Raw genomic sequence first — 19,397 nt, 5'->3', positions numbered from 1 at the left:
CGTTTGCTTTTGGCGGCTGCTTTCTCTTCACGATGTCGGCACAAGCGAGAAGATCTACTGAAGCAAGTACAAGCTCCTTCTTGTCGCCCCTACTGCCCGCAGCTCACCTAAGTTTTCCCTGCATAGCGGTCGCAGCCTCAGACGTCCTCAAAACCGAAAACTCAGAGGCCTTGACCATGGGCCAAGGGTACTGACCAGGTAAAAGCCGAAGGCATTCCGGTTCCAGGACAAGAGCTCACCCAGGCAGCCAAAACGAGCACACAGTCCCACACGGAGCTGACCCTCGCGAGACAAGACCGCGAGCAGCGAGAGAAGTCCAGCGTCTCGCGAGAAGAAGAGGCGTCGACGGAAACTGGGAAACGGCTCCCTTGGCGACCCGGACCCGCCGGTGGGCGGGGCCAGAGTTAAGCCCACCCCTTCCGGCCTCTTTCCCCGCCTCCTAGCCCTGAGGGGTCCGGCCTGCGGCGCGGGCGCCGGGCGCTCCGGGTTCCGGCCCGCCGGCGCAGGGTCTGGAGGGAAGCCTGGGGGCCGCGCCTCGGCCGGCGCTGAGGGGGGGGCGGGGAGGGGCCTGCGGCTGGCGGCCCCGCCCCCGGCCCCGGCTCGCGGGCGGGCGCGTCGGCCGGCCCCGGGGCCGCGTCCCCCGGGCGACTCCTCCGAGGCGGCCTGGGCGTGTGCCCGCGGGTGTCGGCGCAGAGGCTGCGGGGCGCGGCCTGCTTCGGCCCCATGGTGGGCTTCGGGGCGAACCGGCGGGCCGGCCGCCTGCCCTCCCTGGTCCTGGCGGCGCTGCTGGTGGTGATCGCGGTGCTCGGCTTCAACTACTGGAGCGTCTCGTCACGCCACGTCCTGCTGCAGGAGGAGGTGGCGGAGCTGCAGGGCCAGGTCCAGCGCACCGAGGTGGCCCGCGGGCGCCTGGAGAAGCGCAATTCGGACCTGCTGCTCTTGGTGGACTCGCACAAGAAGCAGATTGACCGGAAGGAGGCGGATTACGGCCGCCTCAGCAGCCGGCTGCAGGCGCGGGAGGGCCTGGGGAGGAGATGCGAGGACGACAAGGTAAGCGCGCAGCCGCCCCGCGGTTCCCTCAGCCCCGAGGCGGGCGAGCTCGCTCGGCCGTGGCTGCCCCTGCCTTCCAGAGTCGCAGCCTTGAGGCGCCCCTTGCCGCGCGCAGCCGTGTTTCTGCCAGACTTTAACTGCTCGCCAAGGCCACGTTTTCCGGCCCCTGCCAGACGAAACTGAGTGTCTGGTTCTCCAGGGTGGCCTCTCGGTGGATGCCGCCTTTCCCCCCGGCCGGGCTGCTGAGCTGGCAGTCGTGATGATCTGGCCCGCCTGTGTGGCCGGCCGCCTTACGTCTGCAGATACACAGGGCTGGAGACTGCCGGATTTGGTGTGAGTATTGTTGCCCTATCCTTTATTCCATGCCCACTGATCATTATTAATTTCTTTATTTAAAGAATGTGGCGGCCTCTAACCCGTCTACTTACGGCGATCGCAATATATTTTTTAAGAAGTCTAACTTCTCATATCTCTATAGGGCTATGTATTAAGCAGTTAAAGAATCAGAATTACTGCCTTTTTTTGTGATCAAAATATTTTTATAGGTGGGCTGTGGAGCCATAGATGAGCCACACTTGTGACTTGGACATAGATAATCCAAAATTATGTACTCAGTTTGAATTGTTAGTGCAATTAACCCAAAAGATAGACTCTAAAAATAACGTTCTAGGCAACAGAATCTCATGTCATTGTCCTAATTGATCTTCAAATAAAAATACACTTTTGTATGCTTAACTTTTAGGGTTAGTGTTGGAAAGTCATGCTAAGTTTAAATTGTGAAAGTTTAAAGCTATACTGTAACTGGGCCGATGCTGAGTACTTTATTCTCACCAGCGCATCGGGAACTATATTATTAGCTTATGACCTATGCAATTTTTGTTGCTATACCAGACCTGTGAAAATTTCTGGATGGGATAAGTATAATAGATAGCTTTCTTTCTGGACCCTCTTTTGGTAATCTTCACAGGGTTTTTGTGTGTCAGTGTGTGTTCCCATTGTAAGTTTTTATTTTGTAGGTCAATTATTTATAGTCATTATAAATTAAAATCTCCTGAGCTCCCAATTTCCTTATTGTCACCAGCCTCTACTTTGTTTCTTATTTCGTGAAGATTGAGGCCCACAAAAGCACTTGAGGTAAGTGCTTTTCAGTAGCCTTCACCATAACATAGCTTCACCATAACATAGCTTCTGAGAGGAGCAACAGATCAGCAAACTTACACTACATACTGAACTCTATAGACTGAAAAGTTCTCTGGGGTGGAATAAACAGATATCCATGAAATTTTGGAGTATTAAAAGGAGATCTTCAGACTTGAATGGTTGCTGCTGCTACTGCTGCTAAGTCACTTCAGTCGTGTCCGACTCTGTGTGACCCCCATAGACGGATGGTTAGGCATTACTATTCAAATTCTCTACAATCTGGAAAGAGAGATAAGTCTTTTCTAGTGATTTATACTCTTGATTCCATTTCTTTCATCTACTGGACTGTCATTATCAGTTTCTTTCAGTAGGTTTTCACTTTTACCTTCAACCATATGTAGGTGTTCGCTGTTCTAAAATTTTTTGTATTCTTCCATATACTCCATTCTCCTGATCAACCAGTGTCTTTGTTTTTACTTTCACTGCTAAACTCTAGTTATTGGTGGTCTATAAATGTTTCATGCATTTCTTTTTTCATCCCCATCCTAATTTTTTTTCATTCTCTATACCATCCTTCTTTCCTCCTCTTTTCTGAAGCTATTTTCTTGAAGGTCACAAATGGCAGTCTTCCTGATCAGATCAAAAAGCATTTTTATTCTTATTCTGTTCAATTTCTCAATAATTGTCTGTAACATTTTGGGAACTGTCTCCTTTCTTGCTTCTTTATCATTGAATTCTCTGGATTTGCTTCCTACCTTCTTCAGCATACTTATTTTTTGCTGATTTCCCCCTCCTCCAACTGTCTAATAATAATAAACTATATTCTTGAGTCTTTGGTTTCCCCGTACAGCAGTATTTCTCAAGGTGGTGTTAAACAGAATACTGTCCTAGAAATTGTTCGTACATGGTCAGGACAAAAACTGAAAACCTTCTTTTTTGGAGGAAAATGTTAAACAGTGTAAGTAGTATATCCTCCTCTTCAAATTTATAATCTTGCTAGCATATAAAGGCTCTGAGAGATGTTAGTAAAGAAGCCTGTTTAATTTTGTTTAATTTAGTCTGTATCAGTTAATTTGATCACAGATTACTATTTTCATGGCCTCCTTGTTACCATGGTACAGAAGAATGTAGCAAAGCACACTAGTTTGGGAACTGTTTCCCTAGGTAGCTAGATGAGCTATAGATGAAATTTGTCTTTTAGAGGTGTTTCCTTTATTCCTGCTACTCCCTCAAGAGCTGAGAAGAGAGATTTATCATGTGTAAATGATCTAAAATCCTTCTGGATGGTGATAATGTTGGAGAAACAAGTAAATTGATGATTAAAATGTCTTCCTTTTTAGACTAGACTTGTTTTGAGTTTATTCACGTTAGTGAATAAAGGCTGTCTCTGCCTTTCAGGGTTTTTACCTGTAGCACACTCGTGCTGACCCCTACAGTAGTTATTTGTACCCCTTGGTTTGGTATATATCCTTCCTGATGACTCAGGGTTGTGTCCTGATTGATCTGAACTGATTACAGTACTTTCATTATTCCCAGTGCTTAGTTTAGGAAGGGGCTGGCTTCTGAGTTGCAAGGGGAAGCTTCCTTGCTCCTTAGAAGAGTCATACTTCCACCTCAGTGATATTCTTCCCCCAAATCAAAACTCTCCAGTCTAATCGTAAGAACGTATCGGACGAACTCACTTTCAGGGACATTCTACAAAGTACCTGAGCAGTACTCTTCAGAGAGTCACACTTGAAGAGGCGATCGGTCTCTTCTGCCAGATGTCATTGCTTCACTACGTGATACCTGGAATCAGGGTAACCAGAGTGCCGGAAAAGTTAGCTAAGGAATGGTTGAGGCACTGATTTGGCAGAGTGTAGTGGAACAATAGTATATCGGCACTAAAGAAACACTCCTGGGGCTTCCCTGCTTCCCTGGTGCCTCAGTGGTAGCCGTCCTCTAGAGCCCAGGAGGGGCAACTTCCGAGACCACGTGCTGCAGCTACTGAAACCTCTAGGTGCACCCAGCACCTGTGCTCTGCAGCAGGAGAATCCGCCACAGTGAGAAGCCTGAGCACTGCAACGGGAAAGTAGCCCCCGCTAGCCACAACTAGAGAAAAGCCAGAGCAGCATCGAAGACCCAGCACAGCCAAAAATAAATAAAGTTTTAAACATTCCTATTGTGTAAGCCAGGCACGTTGAGAGTTCCTTAGTTACAGCCTAACTAAGGTACCCTGACTGCTCAGACTCTCATTGTCACAGTCGGGTCTGAGATGTGGGTTAAGTCTTCTCTATCCCCGGGGCAGTGTGGGCAGTGGCCTCAGGTCTGCGTGTGGCTTGAGGCTCCTCAAGGGACTTCGCCTTAAGATCAACAGTGGTGTTTGGGTGCCTGACTCAGTCGGCACTTGCTTCATAGGCTTTTGGAGGTCAGGCTCCTTAGCTGGCATCACCTCCCTGTATACCCTTGCCCACTCCATGGGTGTTCCCAGCCAAAACTCCCTTTGCCCTGATGAGATAGCTGCCTTAGGTGTGATGTGTGTGTAGGGAGTTTTGGTAAGGCAACCCTTTTTCAAGTTCAGTTCAGTTCATTTTAGTAGCTCAGTCGTGTTCGACTCCCTGTGACCCCATGCACTGCAGCACGCCAGGCCTCCCTGTCCATCATCAACTCCTGGAGTTCACTCAAACTCATGTCCATTGAGTCGATGGTGCCATCCAGTCATCTCATCCTCTGTCGTCCCCTTCTCCTCCTGCCTTCAATCTTTCCCAGCATCAAGGTCTTTTCCAAATGAGTTGGTTCTTCAAATCACGTGGCCAAAGTATTGAGTGTCAGCTCCAACATCAGTCCTTCCAATGAATATTCAGGATTGATCTTCTTTAGGATGGACTGGTTGGATCTCCTTGCAGTCCAAGGGACTCTCAAGAGTCTTCTCCAGCACCGCAATTCAAAAGCATCAATTCTTTGGTGCTCAGCTTTCTTTATAGTCCAACTCTCACATCCATACATGACTACTGGAAAAGCCATAGCTTTGACTAGACAGACTTTTGTTGGCAAAGTACTGTCTCTGCTTTCTAATATGCTGTCTAGGTTGGTCATAGCTTTTCTTCCAAGGAGCAAGCGTCTTTTAATTTCATAGCTACAGTCACCATCTGCAGTGATTTTGGAGCCCCCCAAAATAAAGTCTCTCACTGTTTCCATTATTTCCCCATCTATTTGCCATGAAGTGATCGGACCGGATACCATGATCTTAGTTTTGTGAATATTGAGCTTTAAGCCAACTTCTTCACTCTTCTCTTTCACTTTCTTCAAGAAGCTCTTTAGTTCTTCTTTGCTTTGTGCCATAAGGGTGGTGTCATCTGCGTATCTGAGGTTATTGATTGTTCAAGTTACCCTTTTTTAAAAAAAAGTTATTTTAGAACATTTAAGATCTATGGGATTATTGCAAAGATAGTACAGACAGTTTCTTCATACCCCAGACCTAGTTTTTCCTGTTATTAAGTGGCACATTTGTCATAATTAATCAATCCCTACTGATGCATTAAAAAATCATGGCATTGGGTCCCATCACTTCATGGCAAATAGATGGGGAAACAATGGAAACAGTGACAGACTTTATTTTCTTGGGCTCCCAAATCACTGCAGACAGAGACTGCAGTCATGAAATTAAAAGATGCTTGCTCCTTGGAAGAAAAGCTATGAGAACCCTAAACAGCATATTAAAAAGCAGAGACATCACTTTGCTGACAAAGGTCCTAGATTTTTCCAGTAGTCATGTATGAATATGAGAGTTGGACCATAAAGAAGGCTGACTGCCGAAGAATTGATGCTTCTGAACTGTGGTGCTAGAGAAGACTCTTGAGAGTCCCTTGGCCTGCAAGGAGATCAAACCAGGCAATCCTAAAGGAAATCAGTCCTGAATGTTTATTGGAGGGACTGATGCTGAGGCTGAAGCTCTAACACTTGGACCACCTGATTTGAAGAGCTGACTCACTGGAAAAGACCCCGATGCTGGGATATATTGAGGGCAGGAGGAGAAGGGGACGACAGAGGATGAGATGGTTGGATGACATCACCTATTCAATAGACATGAGTTTGAGTAAACTCCAGGAGATGGTGAAGGACAGGGGAGCCTGGTGTGCTGCAGTCCATGGGGCGGCAAAGAGTTGGACACGACCGAGTGACTGAACAACTACAGTTGATGCATTAATAATAACTGATGTCCATAGTTTATGTTTTCTCAGTTCTTCCCTAATGTCCTTTTTCTGTTCAGGATCCCGTCTAAGGTTCCACATTACATTTAGTTGTCATGTCTCTATAGGCTTCCTGCAGTCATGACAGTTTTTTCAGACTTTGTTTTTTATGATCTCAACAGTTTTTGCTTTTTTCCATAATTTTTATGATTATTTTTGGCTGTGCTGGGTCTTCGTTGCTACATGAGCTTTTCTCCAGTTGCAGCAAGTGGGGGCTTCTCTCTAACTGCAGTGCTCGGACTCCTCATTGCAGTGGCTTCTCTTATTGTGGAGCCTGGGCTCTAGGGTGTGTGGGCTTCAGTAGTTGCAGCGCGTGGGCTCAGCAGGTGTGTCTCCCAGGCTCTCGCGCTCAGACTTAGCTGCTCCATGGCAAGTGGGGTCTTCCTGGCTCAGGGATCAGACCTGTGTCTCCTGAATTGGCAGGCGGCTTCTTTACCGCTGAGCCGCGCGGGAAGCCCTGATCTTGGCAGTTTTGAGGATTACTGGTCAGGCGTTCTGTAGAATGCCACTCTGTTGGCATTTGTTTGATCCTTTTCTCAGGATTAGACTCAGGTTATGGTTTGGGGGAGGGAGACTGCCGAGGAAAGCGCCTTTCTCATCATATCAGAGCGTCTCTCAAAAGTGACTTACCACTCAGTACTGACCTTGATCGCCTGGCTTGAGGCAGTGTTTGTCAGGTGTCTTCACTGTGACGTTACCGTCAAGGAAGAGAATGCATTTGTTTCTTTCTTTTTTTTTTTTTGTGGACAGCTGGCCTGGATTTTTATTTTTATTTATTTTTTTAAATTTATTTTATTGGAGGCAAATTACCTTACATGAATATATTGGTTGGTTTTGCCGTACATTGACATGAATTCGCCCCGGGTGTACATGTGTTCTCTTTCTTGAACCCCCCTCCCACCTCCCTCTTCCCCATATCCTCTCTCCATGTCATCCCCATGCACCAGCCCCATGCATCCTGTATCATGCGTCGAACCTGGACTGGTCACTTACGATAAAATACATGCTACAATGCCGTTCTCCCCAATCATCCCACCTTCACCCTCTCCCACACAGTCCCAAAGACTGTTCTATATGCCTATGTCTCTTTTGCAGTCTCGTATACAGGGTTCAGGTTACCATCTTTCTAAATTCCATATATATGCGTTAATATACGGTATTGATGTTCTTCTTTCTGGCTTACTTCACTCTGTATAATTGGTTCCAATTTCATCCACCTCATTAAAACTGATTCAAATGCATTCTTTTTGATGGCTGAAAAATACTCCATTGTGTTTATGTACCAAAGCTTTCTTATCCATTCATCTGCAGATGGACATCTAGGTTGCTTCCATGTCCTGGCTATTATAAACAGTGCTGCAATGAACATTGGGGTACACGTGTCTCTTTCAATTCTGGTTTCCTCGGTGTGTATGCCCAGGAGTGCGATTGCTGGATCATATGGCAGTTCTATTTCCAGTTTTTTGAGGAATCTCCACACTGTTCTCCATAGTGGCTGTACTAGTTTGCATTCCCACCAACAGTGTAAGAGGGTTCCCTTCTCTCCACACCCTCTCCAGCACTTATTGCATGTAGACTTTTGGATAGCAGCCATTCTGACTGGTGTGAAGTGGTATCTCATTGTGGTTTTGATTTGCATTTCTCTGATTATGAGGGATGTTGAGCATTTTTTCATGTGTTTGTTAGCCATCTTTATGTCTTCTTTGGAGAATTAATTGGGTCACTTAGTTTTCTGGACGGAGAAGGCAATGGCTAGCCACTCCAGTACTATTGCCTAGAAAATCCCATGGATGGAGGAGCCTGGTAGGCTGCAGTCCGTGGGGTCGCTAAGGGTCGGACACGACTGAGCGACTTCACTTTCACTTTTCACTTTCCACTTTGACACATTGGAGAAGGAAATGGCAACCCACTCCAGTGTTCTTGCCTGGAGAATCCCAGGGACGGGGGAGCCTGGTTGGGCTTCCGTCTATGGGGTCACACAGAGTCGGACACGACTGAAGTGACTTAGCAGCAGTTTTCTGGAATTGAGCTGCAGGAGCTGCTTGTATATTTTGGAGATTAATCCTTTATCAGTTGCTTAATTTGCTATTATTTTCTCCCATTCTGTAGGCTGTCTTTTCACCTTGCTTAGAGTTTCCTTTGCTGTGCAGAAGCTTTTGATTTTAATTAGGTCCCATTTGTTTATTTTTGCTTTTATTTCCAATATTCTGGGAGGTGGGTCATTTGTTTCTTCCTTTTCCGCACTATACTCTTTGAAAGGAGGTCTCTGTGTGCAGCCAACGCTTAATGACTTGGGAGTTGTATTCTGTCTCCTTAAGGGCAGAGTGTCTGTGTACATTACTTGCAGTTTTTCTGCATGGACCTTAGTCTCTTCTCCCTTATTTATTATTCAGTTATTTATTTATATCAGTATGAACTCATGGATATTTATTTTATACTTTAATTTATAATCCACTGCTACTCAGTTTATGCTGTTGCTCAGATTGCTCCAGCTTTGGCCTTTGGGAACGCTTTCATTTACCTCCAGGCATAATACCCCATCACTGTCACAAACCCCTTCCTTAGTTTCTGTCACTACAAGATGCTCTGACTTATCTTGTGTACTTGCTGCCCCAGTCCTAGAATCCTTCTCCACAGAGCCCTAGGTCCTTTTATTGGAAAATGGTATTAGAGACCAAAGTCTAGGTGAGAGGTATACTCATTGCTACGGTCAGACTATCTTTGGAAATCTTGAAATCCCTGCTCCACAGATATCAGGAAGGTGACGTTGGATATCTTCCGATTTATTGTTCTGTCCTCCCATTTTCAGTTTGATACCTGGGCTGTTAGAACACAGAAATTCTTTTTTTTCCCACACTTCAAACTTTTTATTTTGTATTGAGGTGTAGCGGGTGAACAGTGAAGGGACTCAGCCATACGTGTATGTGTATCCGTTTCTCCTCAAACCTCCCTCCTGTCCAGGCTGCCGCAGACACTGAGCAGTTTCCTGTGCTATACAGTAGGTCCTTGTTGGTTATCCATTTTAAATATAGCAGTGTGCACATGTCCTTCCCAAACTCTCTAACTGTCCCTTCCATCCAGCAATCATAAGAACACAAAATTTCTTTAAGGGAGCCTGAAATTGTCCTTGGAAGTGAGAAACAAGCTCCACTTCTCTGGGATATAAAATTCATTTATATGCTTTGAACATACCATATTGATAAAAAAAAATGTTTAGTAAGTTTTATGTTAGCTATTATTCCACAACTGCTTCCTTATTTCTGACCGGCCTTCTTTCCAGGATGTGATTCCACCCGCGTTCCTGCCTAAGATCCGGTCCCAGCTCTACTCGGCCTGCCTTGCCCTTTGCCCCGGCTGTCTGACTCCACCCTTGCCACCTTTCCTGGTCCTTTTCTAAACAGGCGTAGTTGACTCCTCTCATGCCTGTCTCAGCTGACTCCCCAACACCTGCCTTTTTTTTGGTTGTTTAGTCGCAAAGTGTCCGACTCTTTGTGACCCCATGGACTGTGGTCCACCAGGCTCCTCCGTCCATAGGATTTCCCAGACAAGAATACTGGAGTGGGTTGCCATTTCCTCCTCCACTGATGCCTGCCTCTGTAATTTGAAGAGCAGCCTTGTGCAGTTTTTCTAACACTCTACACATGAATATTCCTGCCTTTGCCTTCCCCATCATAACCTGGCCAAATTCTAGCTGTCATTTAATTGCCACCTCAGTTTATTCATAAACCATACAGAGCTCATGCCTCCTTTCCAGACTGCATCCCTTTCCTGCCTTCCTGGTCCCTGTAACGCTCATGCAGCCATTACTGAGACTGAGGTTAGAAATTTTGGTATCATCTTTGATTCCTTGAGCATCAACATGCAGAGGAGTTACTTGGTCAGATTGAAGTTTTAAAAAATCAGTCTGGTTGCAGAACAGAGAGTTGGTTGGAAAGGAAGCAGGAGCTTCCTAACCAGTCTCCTTGCCCTGAACTCTGTCTCTTTCAGTTAGTCCTGCGCCCCCCAAGCAAACCAGCTCTCCCTCCTGCCTTCCCTCTGGAGTGGTTGTGTCACTCACTGTGTCAGATCAGAATTCTGCCGTCCGGCCTTTAAGGCTTCCATGGAGGGCCTCTGTCGACTTGAGTCCCACTGTCTCCTGACCCAGACGCATCCAGATGTGTTGCTTTGCTAACCTTGTCTCCTCGCCTGCCTTTCTGTGTCATGTCAATTCCTGTTCCTATACTTCTGTTCTGTTATCTGACTCTTAGCCTCTTGCCTCTTTTTTCTTATACCAGCCTTTTGGTACATCGACCATGAAGCCCTCTGACTTCTGACCTGGCATGTGCTTTTTTTATACACAGTTAACATTTACTGTTTGAAGCACTCTAAATTATTTTGTTTTTCAAAATAGCTTCCTAAATGTTAACTTTGTCTTCTCAACAAAATTTTTAAGTTACTTGAGGAAGGACCATCTTTAAAATTTTTTCCAGTGAGTTCTTGATAGTCATTAGTGCCAATACAAAGTGTTACGGTTTACAGGATTAGCGTGGACTCTAATCCAGTTTCTTGTGTCCTTATAAGAAGAGGAAATTTGGATACATAGACACAGGGAGGAAGGCCGCATGGAGATGGAGGCCTTGACTGGATTGATGCATTTATAAGCCAAGCAGTGCCAAGGATTGTCAGCAGCCACGAGAAGCTAAGAAAAGGGCAAAGAAGAATCCTCCTTTAGGGCCTTCAAATAGAGAGCACGGTCCTATAGACAACTCAGTTTTGGACTTCTAGACTGCAGAACTGTGAGAGAATATTTTTGGTTCTTTTAGTCATTGGGCTTGTGGTTTGTTTTGTTGGTGTTTAGTTGCTAAACTGTGTCCAACTCTTTTTCAACCCCAGGACTGTAGACTGTAGAACTGTAGTCCCCCAGGCTCCTCTGACCTTCGGTTTTCCCAGCCAAGAATACTGGTCAGTCAGTCAGTACAGTTGCTCAGTTGTGTCCGACTCTCCGCGACCCCATGAATCACAGCATGCCAGGCCTCCCTGTCCATCACCAACTCCCGGAGTTCACTCAAACTCATGTCCATCGAGTCGGTGATGCCATCCAGCCATCTCATTCTCTGTCGTCCCCCGTCTCCTCCCACCCCCAATCCCTCCCAGCATCAGAGTCTTTTCCAGTGAGTCAACTCGTCGCATGAGGTGACCAAAGTATTGCAGTTTCAGCTTTAGCATCAGTCCTTCCAATGATTGAGCTCCTTTAGAATGGACTGGTTGGATCTCCTTGCAGCCCAAGGGACTCTCAAGAGTCTTCTCCAGCACCACAGTTCAAAAGCATCAATTCTTCGGCGATCAGCCTTCTTCACAGTCCAACTCTCACATCCATACATGACCACTGGAAAAACCATAGCCTTGACTAGACGGACCTTGGTTGGCAAAGTGATGTCTCTGCTTTTTAATATGCTATCTAGGTTGGTCGTAACTTTCCTTCCAAGGAGTAAGCGTCTTTTAATTTCCTGGCTGCAATCAGCATCTGCAGTGATTTTGGAGTCCAAAAAAATAAAGTCTGACACTATTTCCACTGTTTCCCCATCTATTTCCCATGAAGTGATGGGACCAGATGCCATGATCTTTGTTTTCTGAATGTTGAGCTTCAAGCCAACCTTTTCACTCTCCTCTTTCACTTTCATCAAGAGGCCTTTGAGTTCCTCTTCACTTTCTGCCATAAGGGTGGTGTCATCTGCATATCTGAGGTTATTGATATTTCTCCCGGCAATCTTGATTCCAGCTTGTGCTTCCTCCAGCCCAGCGTTCCTCATGATGTACTCTGCATATAAGTTAAATAAGCAGGGTGACAATATACAGCTTTGACGTACTCCTTTTCCTATTTGGAACCAGTCTGTTGTTCCATGTCCAGTTCTTACTTTGCTATAATGGCTCTAGGAAACTAATATAAAATTCACTAAAAACTCTGGCAGACTTTTGAAGGTTATTTTATTTTTTTGGTAGAAACTGACAAGCTGATACTGAAATGTATGGAAATACAAATAACCTAGAATAGCCAAAACAATTTTTAAAAGAACAAAGTAGGAGAACTTATACTCCCTGATTTCAAGGCTTGTTATACAGCAGTGTGATCCTGTATAGATATAGTAGTCAAGGCTGTGGAGTTACTGAAAAGGTTGGGCGGGTAAGTCACTAGGATGGGATAGAGTCACAGACAGACCCACAGATATACGGTCAGTTAGTGTTTGGGAGAAGCGCCAAGGCAGTTTAATGAGGAAAGGGAAGTCTTTTCAACAAAAGATATTGTTGAAAGCAACTGGATACCTTTATGGTGGTGGGTGGGTGGTGTTGTTCTATAACTTGTGCTACTTCAGAACATAAACAAATAAAATTGGCTTGGATCATGGACCTAAACGTAAAAGGTAAAGCTATAAATCTTCTGGATGACAACACAGGAGAAGATATCTGTGGCTTTGGATTTGTGTGGGTTTTTGAGGACATAAAAAGCGTGAACCGTAAAGAGAAAAATGATGAATTTGACCATCGAAAGTAAAAGTTGTGTTCTTCAAAAGGCACTATTTAAAAAAAAAGAAAGAAAAAGCAGGTCATGGGTTGGAAGACATATTTAGAATAGATGTATCAGATAGAGAATTGTATCAGTGCAGCCCCCTGTACCAGGACCCAGCCCACCTACTAACAGGCCGGCGCCAGTCCCGGGGCCCCAGCCCTGCCGAGCATCAGGCCACCACCAGCCCTGAGACCCCCAGGGCCCTACAGTCAGAGCCCCGGGGCCCCAGACTCACCTCCCAGCAGGCCAGCACCACCTTCAGCCCCTTAGCTAGCTAACCTCCCAGCAGGCCAGCACCACCTCCAGCCCCTTAGCTAGCTACCCCAGTGTCCAGCCCCACCCAGCAGCGGGCCAGCACCAGCCCCTCGGGTTCCAGGGCCCTCAGCCTCACCAACCAGGGGCCAGCAGCCTCCACACAAGGAACGGCCTGGCAACCGATGGAAGTGGGGCCAGCCGCACCTGTCAGACGGCCCCCAATAGACCACCACCACGACCCACACGGCCCAGACGTGGGGCTCCCCTCGAGCACATGGCTCTGATGACCGGAGGGCAGTGTCCTGCTACGATGCAGAGGACATCTCCAGAAGCCTGCTTTTCCAAGGTTGGGAAATGAAACCAACCTACTAGATACTTAGAAATAAAAATAGTAAATTAGGCAAAATGAGGCAACAGACGAGCATCTTCCAAATGAAGGAACAAGATAAAACCCCAAAAGAGCTCAGTGAAGTGGAGATGGGCAACCTGCCCAATAGAGGGCTCAAGGTAATGGGTGTAAAGACCTTCAGAGAACTCGGGAGAAGATCGAACGAGCAGAGTGAGAAGTTAGAAGTTTTTGACAAAGAGTGAGAAAATATAAAAGAAGAACCAGATGAAGCATACAGTAACTGAAATGAAAAACACACCGGAAGGAATCAACAGTAGATTAGATGATACAAAGGAACGGCTCGGTGAGCGGGCAGGCAGAGTAGTGGAAAGCACTGAAGTTGAACAGGAAAAGGAAAACACTGTAAGAGAAACTTAAAGCATCACGAGAAACTAAAATTACTGCATGCCTTGCCTGTGCCAAGAGGAACACAAACTTCAGTCAAACGGAACGTTAATTCTCTTACAAGGAAGCCAAAATGCGGAAACCTTTGGTCTTCATTCACAAAATATTGTTCCTTGCTTAATGAAGTTACAGTTCAAGTATTCCCTGTTGTATCAGAGGAGATACACCGCATCACCACATTATATGAATTGTTTCTTTCCTCTCTGGAGTGGGTGGAAGGAATCTCCTTGATTGTTCTTTTAGGTTTTTCTCTGTTTAAATTGTAGCCAACATTTTTCAAGAATCAGTTTTATGATCTTCATGGAACCTCCTGAGATTACTCTGACCCTTATCATGGGAGCAAGAAGAAGCAGAGAAATAAGGAAATGAGAAAGGAAGATGAAAGAAACGCGGGGACATGTGTCTAAGATCTTTGTAGTACAGATAATCGATATATTTTTGTCAATTAAAATGTTAGGGTTTTAATGTAAGATCAGGGACTTCCCTGTTGTTAGGACTCCATGCTTCCGCTGAAGAGAACACGGATTCCATTCCTGGACAGGGAGCTCAGACTCCACAAGCCACGTGGCACGGCAAAAAAAAAAAAAAAACTCTTCAAGGTTAACTCTTCCAGTACAGGAAATAAAGGAACTAATGTTATTAAATGTCAGTCTGTAGTGGACAGGCTTTTATGTATTTCCATTAATTCTCACTTTATGGTTGAAGAAACAGGCTTCAGTTCAGTTCAGTCGCTCATTCGTGTCCGACTCTTTGTGACCCCATGAATCACAGCACGTCAGGCCTCCCTATCTATCACCAACTCCCGGAGTTCAGTCAAACCCATGTCCATCGAGTCGGTGATGCCATCCAGCCATCTCATTCTCTGTCGTCCCCTTCTCCTCCTGCTCCCAATCCCTCTGAGCATCAGAGACTTTTCCAGTGAGTCAGCTCTTCGCATGAGGTGGCCAAAGTGTTGGAGTTTCAGCTTTAGCATCAGTCCTTCCAGTGAATACCCAGGACTGATCTCCTTTAGAACGGACTGGTTGGATTAGGTGAGAAAATGGCAGAATCCTAAACTCAGATCTGCTTGATTCCATAAAGCCTTTCCACTAAACTGCATTGCCACACATTATGTACCTATATCTATATAGTTTTAAAATATAGAGAGCAAAATTATAAATTATTATATAAGAATAGTTATCTTGCCAACAAATCAGATAACTCTTGAGTGTTCACTGTGTGTATTAGTTTCTTAGGGCTGCTATAACAAAGAACCACAAACTGGACAGCTTAAAATAACAGAACTTGATTGTCTCGTGGTTGTGGAGAGTAGATAGACGTCCAGAATTAAGGTTTTGGCAAGACTGTGCTTCCACTGGAGCCTCTAGGGGAAGAGTCTTCTATCTGTGATAACCTCAAGTGTTCTTTGGCTTAAGGCAGCGTAACTTCAGTCTCTGTCACCATCTTCCATGGCTGTCTTCCCAGCATGTTTGTGTATCTCCGTCTCTTCACGTGGAGTTATTTTCCCTAATTCTGTTTTATTTTCTTACAAGGGCTAGTTATTTTGCATTAATCGAGGATTGCACGTGTGTGCTCTGTGCTGAGCCACTTTGGTTGTTTGTATTTGACTCTGGGACCCTGTGGACTGCGGCCTCCAGGCTCCTCTGTTCATGAGATTCTCCAGGCAAGAGTACTGGAGTGGGCTGCCATGCCCTCCTCTGGGGATCTTCATGACCCAGGAAATGAACCCATGTTTCTTATGTCTCCCGCATCAGCAGGCAGATTGTTTATCATTAACACCACCTGGGAAGCCCATATTGGATTAAGGCCTACCCTAATTCAATATGACTTTGTCTTAACTTGATTACATCTACAGTGACATGATTTCCAAGTAAGGTCACAGTCACAGTACTGGGGGCGGCAGCTGTTAGGACTTAAACATAACCTTTTAGGGAATACAACTCCAGCCAAAGTCAGTCTCTGTAAATCAGTTTGGAGTGAGCTGAATCTTCCCCGTATTGATTATTACAATCCATGAACACGGAGTGTCTCTGTTTTAGATCTTCTCTGTATTCTTGCAGCACATTTTACACTTTCCAAGTGTTCAAGACTCACATATTTTATTACATTTATCCCCAAGTATTTCATGTATTTGATGCTATAAAAAATGGGATTGTGCTTATTCCATTTTCCACTTCTTCTTTGCAGGTGTGTAAGTAGTGCTGTTACTTTTTGTATGTTGATTGTTTCCCTGCGCTCGGACTTACTAGTTCTGGCACTGATGGCATCCACGGAATTCTGAGGATTCTACAAAAAGCCATAGGACTCAGTATTAGCAGTTTTCCCGGTAGATTCTTTAAAATTATTTCTGGACAAGGTCATGTCATCTGCAAATAAAGACATTTTTCCCCCTTTCCAGTTGGTTGCTTTTTATTTTTCTTCCCCATACTGTACTGGCTAGGACCTCCAGTACAATGTTAAATAGAAGTAGTGAGATTGAATATCCTTGCAGTAACAAAGTTGAACATGCATTCATGGTAAAAACTCTCAGCAAAATAGTAATAGAAGGAAGCTTCCTCATATTCATCAGAGGTCTCCATCAAAACCCCATAGCTAACATTATATTTAATGGCAAAAGACTGAATGCTTTCTCCTACAGTTGGAAACATGGAAGGACTTTAAATAGAGGAGTTACTTTAGCAAATTAAACTTAAAACCTCTGGCTGCAGGATAGAGAAGTGATTAGAGAGGTGAAAAAGTAGATACAGGAAAAATAAATATAGGGTTTTATTAAAAAATTTATTTTCAGTAGTGCAGTTGGAGGATAATGGAGTTTTCAACTAAGCACATCGTGTAATTCTGTGCTTACCAGCCTCAGGAGGCATATTCGTTAGTATTGATGACTGGGGAGTGGTAATGGCTTTAGGTGTGGAGCCAGGAATGGTAGGTGTTCTGTATTGCAGAAGAGAGTCCCGACAATGAAGGAGTGTTCTCCTTCAAATGCTAGTGGCACCTTGATGGAGAAGCACTGGGTCATTAAGACAGAGAAGCAGAGAGAAATAGAATTAACAAGATTTTGTAATGCATTCGGTGTGTGACTGGGGAGGCAAAGATGAATCCCATGGTACTGGTGACACTGATGGTGGTGCCTACCCGAGGTAGGAACCTTAAATTAGAAGTTAGTTTGAGAAGAGTGCAAGTTTAAGTCGAGTTTGAGGAATCTATGAAATATTTAGTAGGTAGTTGAAAATGCCCTTTTGGAATTCAGTAGAAAGGACAACCTAGGAAAAGATTTTGGTTGTTGAAATAGGAATGGTCTGGGTTATACAGTGAGATGATGAATATGTAAGATGGAGCTTTGCAGCATTTCAGCGTATAGTAGAGGAGAAGCAGGTTTAAATGATTGACAGTAGGCAGAGAGGAAAAGAAAAAGCTGCATCGTGTGGTAGCGTGTCGGCCAAGGGGAAGAGTTTTGAGGAAGAGTCATCAGTGTTAATTGCTGTAATTACCTACTTAGGATTATCTCTCCATAACTTGATTGTGGGCCAGATAGGGCTATATGTTTTGTTCATCTTTGTGTTCCCACAGTTCCTGGCATAACAATACTTAATTCTTGAGCAGAGTCCATATTTCTTAATCTGCGTATGTTTTAAGTACCTGGTTTATACCTGGTTATTGAATGTTGAGTGTATAACTGTATCTGTACATTTATGCTGGATCTTTTTTTTCATGTCTTCCAGTTTTATGTTGTGAATTTCTTGACTCTGAAAATCATCCAATCTAAATTTTGTAAACACCTAACATATTTGTTACTATGCCCTACGTGTGGACTCAGTAAATATTTGGTGATTGATTCAGCAATTTGCACTGGCTCTTAAAGCATGTGTTTATATGTGCTGGGCTGCCAGGGGTATTATCCACATATCTGATTACACTACTTTTCTGGAAGACATGATCGAAATATTCCCATGTAAAGGCAGTCATTATCAACTCATTATCTTTTTGGCTTTATTGAATGTATCTTTTCCTTGAAACATGTAATAGTACATCTAGATTAGTATTTTGTTTAGTTAGAAGCTCAAAAATATTTTCCTGGTTCAATAGCATTAATATGAAGAGAAGACAACCTTAGAATTAGTTAATGGGCACATAATAAAAAAAATTCATTTGTCTTATGTACTGCATATCATCAGGGACTTGTTTCATAAACTGAAAACTATTAATAACTTAAATTCACAAAGGGTAAAACTAAATAAGTTATTTTCCTGATATAGTGCTTTATGACTTATCAAAGTACATGGTATACATAAGTCACTTATTTGGGAAAGTTGAGTGTTTACCATGTACTGGGTGCTAGGAATAGAAAGATAAGGTTCAATGCTCAAGGAACTTGATTTAATGGCGAAGACATACAGAGACAAGATCCATAATGCACGATTAAATGCCACATTAGAGCTGTCTACAAAGGGGTTTGAGACTATAGAGGAACAATTGATTTAACTGCTTCAGGAAGTCAGGAAAGAAAGGACTCGCTAAAGATGAATCCTAATGGATGAAGAGTAGTTCACCAGCCAAACTTAGAAAGCAGTGAGGACAGTGGGGACACACATGAAGCCAGGGAAGCTTGAAAGTCAGTTGTCCCCCTGAGGTCAGTTTGATAGGAGAGTGAAATGCCGGGGTACATGCTGTGGGAAAGGAAGGGAATTTGTGGCTGCAGATAAAGCTATTTAGGACCAGACTCTTCATTATTAATTTTTCTATTGTGGTAAAATTTACATAACATACAATTCACTGTTTTAACCATGTTTAAGTTTACAATTTTTTGGCATTGAGTACATTCACAGTGTTGTATGACCATCACCACTATTTCCAGAACTATTCACCACCCTAAGCAAAAACTCCTTGCTCATTAAGCAATAACTGTCCACCTCTTCCATACCCTGGTAACCTGTATTCTTGTTTTTTGTCTCTATGAATCTGTCTAGATTCTTCATATGAATGGAGTAATACTGCGTTTGTCCTTTCTGTGTGGCTTATTTCACTTACGTAATGCTTTCGAGGTTTATCTGTGTTGTAGCATGTATCTGAACTTCATTCCTCTTTAGGACTTTATACATTCCATTGTATGTATATACCACGTTCTCTTTATCCATTCTTCTGGCTTGAATGTTTCCACCTTTTAACTGTTGAACGCTGGTGTGTAAGTCTTTGTTTGAATCTCTATTTTCTGTTCTTTTGGTTATATACCTAGAAGTGGAATTGCTGGCTCATATGGTAATCTTATGTTTAATTTTTTGAGAAAGCACCAGACTGTTTTCCACAGTGGCTGTACCATTTTAGACTCCTGCCAGCCTTGTACAAGGGTTCCAGTTTCTCTGTACCCTTGTTAACACATGTTATTCAATGC

General features: G+C 44.2%; 1 protein-coding gene across 4 annotated transcripts in view; it reads left to right on the top strand.

Annotated features, from left to right (window-relative positions):
• Positions 1–443: 443 nt before the first annotated feature.
• The window catches only part of GOLM2 (golgi membrane protein 2), an 84,697-nt gene continuing 65,743 nt past the window's right edge, over positions 444–19,397 (top strand). For 3 of the 4 annotated variants that reach the window (XR_008687262.2, XM_055436242.2, XM_055436244.2), the window contains exon 1: positions 444–1,050. Coding sequence is in view for 3 of the 4 variants with exons in the window: in XM_055436242.2 (XP_055292217.2) it covers positions 724–1,050 (327 nt within the window). In the remaining variant the exon portion in view is untranslated. The remainder of the gene's footprint in view (positions 1,051–19,397) is intronic. The other variant, XM_055436245.2, reaches the window with a different exon arrangement.

Source organism: Moschus berezovskii, chromosome 9 (genome assembly GCF_049115385.1).
Source record: "Moschus berezovskii isolate FMDL1 chromosome 9, NW_MosBer_1.0, whole genome shotgun sequence".
NCBI lineage: Eukaryota > Metazoa > Chordata > Mammalia > Artiodactyla > Moschidae > Moschus > Moschus berezovskii.
Note: the sequence above shows the minus strand (reverse complement) of the source record. Positions and strands in the feature narration are given on the sequence as shown.